Source organism: Limulus polyphemus, unplaced genomic scaffold (assembly GCF_000517525.1).
Source record: "Limulus polyphemus unplaced genomic scaffold, Limulus_polyphemus-2.1.2 Scaffold9333, whole genome shotgun sequence".
Classification (NCBI taxonomy): Eukaryota; Metazoa; Arthropoda; class Merostomata; order Xiphosura; family Limulidae; genus Limulus; species Limulus polyphemus.
The window spans coordinates 21200-25889 of NW_013674943.1; the positions used below are offsets into that span (position 1 = coordinate 21200).

The 4690-nt window shown below is 32.8% G+C and overlaps 1 protein-coding gene across 2 annotated transcripts in view; it reads right to left on the bottom strand.

Moving 5' to 3' along the window:
* LOC106475877 (CXXC-type zinc finger protein 1-like) overlaps positions 1-3430 on the bottom strand; it is an 8344-nt gene extending 4914 nt beyond the window's left edge. Inside the window, exons 1-2 of one of the 2 annotated variants that reach the window (XM_022379886.1) lie at positions 2939-3430; positions 1215-1367 (exon numbers count right to left, since the gene is read on the bottom strand). In XM_022379886.1, the coding sequence (XP_022235594.1) occupies positions 1215-1367; positions 2939-3025 (240 nt within the window). In that variant the 5' untranslated portion in view covers positions 3026-3430. The remainder of the gene's footprint in view (positions 1-1214; positions 1368-2938) is intronic. The other variant, XM_013936553.2, reaches the window with a different exon arrangement.
* Between the last annotated feature and the right edge of the window lie 1260 nt (positions 3431-4690).

Consider the following 4690-nt stretch of genomic DNA (forward strand, 5'->3'; position numbering starts at 1 on the left):
AACAAGAAGAGATAATTGTTTGTTTTACTTCTTTATTTACTGTTCTATTTTTAAGAAAAATAAGTTTATGAAGTTATTTCTAAATTGTAATAATCTATATACATATATAAGGTATACCAATTGAATTGTGACTGTATTTTACAAAATATTAGTCCACTAAAACAGAACCAAGACAAGTCACTTTGTAGAGACTAAATATTATTGGATTTTTTATGGTGGTTACAAGATTGGTCAAATCGACCAAACCCGTACAGATATTTGATAGTGAAAATAACAAAATATAAAGTTTTTTCTTAAAAAATGCCAATTCTTTCTTTTGAACTAATATTTCAAGGAGGTAGGTTGTGTCTTTAGTCTGCTCGAAATTTCATATTTTTTTAGACTAAAGGAAAGAAGCATAATTTATGTTTATTTCCTAATTTTTTATGGTGGTTATGAGATCGGTCAAATCTACTGAACCCGTACAGAGATTCATTACTGAAAATAACAGATAAAATATAAAGTTTTTCTTAAGAAACATTTGATAGCTATCTGGACATTATAAAGATTTTACATGTGAAATATGAAACTTTTTTGATGCATAAAAGTATTTTTAATCCTAAAATGAAAATTACTCTGTATGCTAGATAGGCAACATGCGAAAAGAAAAAAAAGGCATGAGAAAAACATTGCTTTAAAAAACTGATATTTTGTGTATAAAAGCTTTGTAATGTTTACTGATAATCTGCCAAATTTCGTTAACATACTCTTACTAATTTAAAAGTTATAGCATGAAAACTGTAACATGCACAAAATGGTTACAAGGTTGGTCCCAGGGACTGATCCTGTGCTGAAAGAGTTAAAAAGTCTAATAATGATAACAAAACACTGATTCAACACCTATAAACCTGATTTATAGCTTACATAGGTAAATAGAAGGTTTACAGTGTAGGCTGAAAACAAAAGTGAAACAAGATGAACATACTAAGTCTTTGTATTGTGTTTTAATATAACTCTATCCAACACATGTTAAATAATACACTTACATGAAATTTAATTATTGTGTTGTTACATAAAGGAGAGTAATCATAAACTTATTAAGTTTCACGAACATTTAAGTAAAGACTGTATCTGGATGTCATAAAAACAAAAGCCATTCAAATAATCACCCTACTCATGAACTTAAAAGGTATTTACTGCTTTTATGATACATAATATTAAAGAACACTACAAACCTGTTGCACACGTTCCATATCTATCTCTGCTCTTCTAAGTTTTTCCCAACAAAAGTGTTTTAAACATTTCTTCTTGGCCATTCTGCAAAATTCTCCACTCTTTTCAAAAACATTGACCAATAGAGGACAACCACAAACTTCATCATCGGCAACCTAAGAAATGTATCAGAATTTAGAAACTGTTACCTATATAGATGCAAACCTTTAACTCAGTTATATATAATAACAATAATACACCTTCTGGTAAAGCTCCTTCTCCCTGCATCTTCAGACATTGCTTTATGGTCAAACAAGCTCAATTAAAGTTATCTACAAATAGAAACATGCTCCCACCGAAGAAATAATGTCAAGGAAGACAGAAATAGAAACACGCTCCCACTGAAGAAATAATGTCAAGGAAGACAGAAATAGAAACACGCTCCCACCAAACAAATAATGTCAAGGAAGACAGAAATAGAAACACGCTCCCACTGAAGAAATAATGTCAAGGAAGACAGAAATAGAAACACGCTCCCACCGAACAAATAATGTCTGTTTCTATTTCTGTCTTCCTTCGCTCCCACCGAACAAGTAATGCCAAGGAAGACAGAAATAGAAACACGCTCCCACCGAGCAAATTAGGTCAAGGAAGACAGAAATAGAAACATGCTCCCACTGAACAAATAAGGTCAAGGAAGACAGAAATAAATCTATACTTAACACGTATATTACTTAATTACGTATGGTCACATTACAAGTTATGAAGAACAAATATTTCATGAAAAACTACTGTCTACAACTGAGATAATGAAAAATGTAACAAATAATGTTTGTTTCTTTCATGATAGCATAATGACAATGAAACTGACTGAGAGACTTAACACAACAATAATGTTATACAAAGCTGCACTTTCATGATGGCATAGAAACAGTGAAACTGACTGACACAACAACATCACAATAAGCTATTTATCTTTAAACTAAACTACAAATTTTAAACATTTGCAGATAAACAAAAGGAAGATTAGCAAGCTTCTATATTATTATGCTACTACATTAAACAATGTATACATAATAATATTAAGCTGCTATCCTTTGTTTTAAAGAATCACACATAATATTAAGCAGCTATCCTTTGTTTTAAAGAACCACACACAATATTAAGCTGCTATCCTTTGTTTTAAAGAACCACACACAATATTAAGTTGCTATCCTTTGTTTTAAAGAACCACACATAATATTAAGCTGCTATCCTTTGTTTTAAAGAATCACACAATATTAAGCAGCTATCCTTTGTTTTAAAGAACCACACATAATATTAAGCTGCTATCCTTTGTTTTAAAGAACCACACATAATATTAAGCTGCTATCCTTTGTTTTAAAGAACCACACATAATATTAAGCTGATATCCTTTTTTAAAGAACCACATAATATTATGCTGCTATCCTTTGTTTTAAAGAATCACACAATATTAAGCTGCTATCCTTTGTTTTAAAGAACCACACATAATATTAAGCTGCTATCCTTTGTTTGAAGAACCACATATACAGATAGAATGACATGGTTTAACTAAAGTGAGTGTACTTAACTGAAGAAAAAAGCACTGATATTTAATTAGCTATTCTCATGACCAGTTGGTTTTCAGTTTCATTCTAAGTGGGAGTCTTTCTCTAACCAGAAACTAATTTTGTTTTCAAGGATAAAACATATACACAATGAAATAAACAAAAGTATTCATACTAACCTTAGGATCTTTGGAGTGTTCTGGACAAAGAATTCTTAGTCTCTTACAATACGTTCGTTGTTGAGGGTTATAATAGTCACAAAACATGCTGTTCCCTTCAATTCTAGTTTTGAAGTAAGATGCAACAAAAGTCTGGCTTTCATACTAAATTAAAAAAAGTATAGATGTTACATTAAAATAAGACACTTCCTAATGTAGTTATGTCTGAAAGAACACAAGTAAAGATGTTACATCAAAATAACATACTTACTAATGTAGTTATGTCTGAAAGAACACAAGTAAAGATGTTACATCAAAATAACATACTTCCTAATGTAGTTATGTATGAAAGAACACAAGTAAAGATGTTACATCAGAATAACACATTTCCTAATGTAGTTATGTATGAAAGAACACAAGTAAAAATGTTACATCAAAATAACATACTTCCTAATGTAGTTATGTCTGAAAGAACACAAGTAAAGATGTTACATTAAAATAAGACACTTCCTAATGTAGTTATGTATGAAAGAACACAAGTAAAGATGTTACATCAAAATAACATACACATAACTACATTAGGAAAATGAAAAAACAGATGTGTAGATGTTACATCAAAATAACCCAAGTATAGATCTTAGATCAAATGTTAACATTTTACAACATTGAAAATGTATTTCCAATAGATACTCACCTCCTATATGCATACTTTCTCTCTCACCAGTAGTCTTGAGGCTTCAACCTAATCGCGTGTTTCCAAGTGACATTGTTGCATGCAAACTAGAATAGCACAGCCCTCCACCAAAGCAGCACAACACTGCTTCCTAGTGCAGCTGGCTGTCACTATATTGATTGTTCAATCACCAATTTGTGATTAAACAAGAAAGTAAGATGCACTGGAAGTGGGAAGGAAGTGTGAGTATCTATAAGAAATACATTTTCAGTGTTGGGAAACGTTAACTTCTGATACGTGTCCTCTTCTCACACACAGTTGGAATCTCATGTTGGTGGCGGAGGGACCAGTGAAAAATTTTATGTAGATGAGCCCCATTCAGAAAGCACCCAAAGGGAACCCATGAAGTACAACACCCTATACCTTATGAACAGATCAAGGGCACACCCATGGGAGACTTCACCTCACCTTTGCCTGTAAAAAACAGTGGCTTGAAGATACAAGCATAGTCCAGAACCTGCATCAGGCTAACAGAGGTGCTAGATACGTAGTGTGGCTAGGGTGCATCAGACCATACATACATGGTGGGTCAACTCAAGTCCAAACCAAGGAAGCTCTGGGAATTTGGTTCCCATACTGAGTTCAGTTAAAGGTCCTTACTATTTTTATCTCAAGCCCAGTGATACAGGATGAGAATCCAGCATTCAAACTGGGAATTTGGCTCCTATACCGAGTTCAGTTAAAGGTCCCTACTATTTTTATCTCAAGCCCAGTGATACAGGATGAGAATCCAGCATTCTAATCTTATTTTGTACCAATCCTCAATACTAAGTGGGATTAATCATATAGGCCTCTATGATTTGTTTTGCACTGTCTTATGGTGATGCACCCCTAGAGGCTTCCCAATGTTTTTCACCCTCTCTTTTTTTTCGTTTAGTGGAACATGGGAGTCCTTGCCACTTATCAGTTCCTAGCTGCTGGGGTAGCAAATCATAGAGGCCAATATGACCATTCCTTCTATTCGTTATTATTCTTCAGTATGTTACCTTCCTTATATTCCTTATTATTCTAATGCTTTGCATATACAAATGACTCTATCT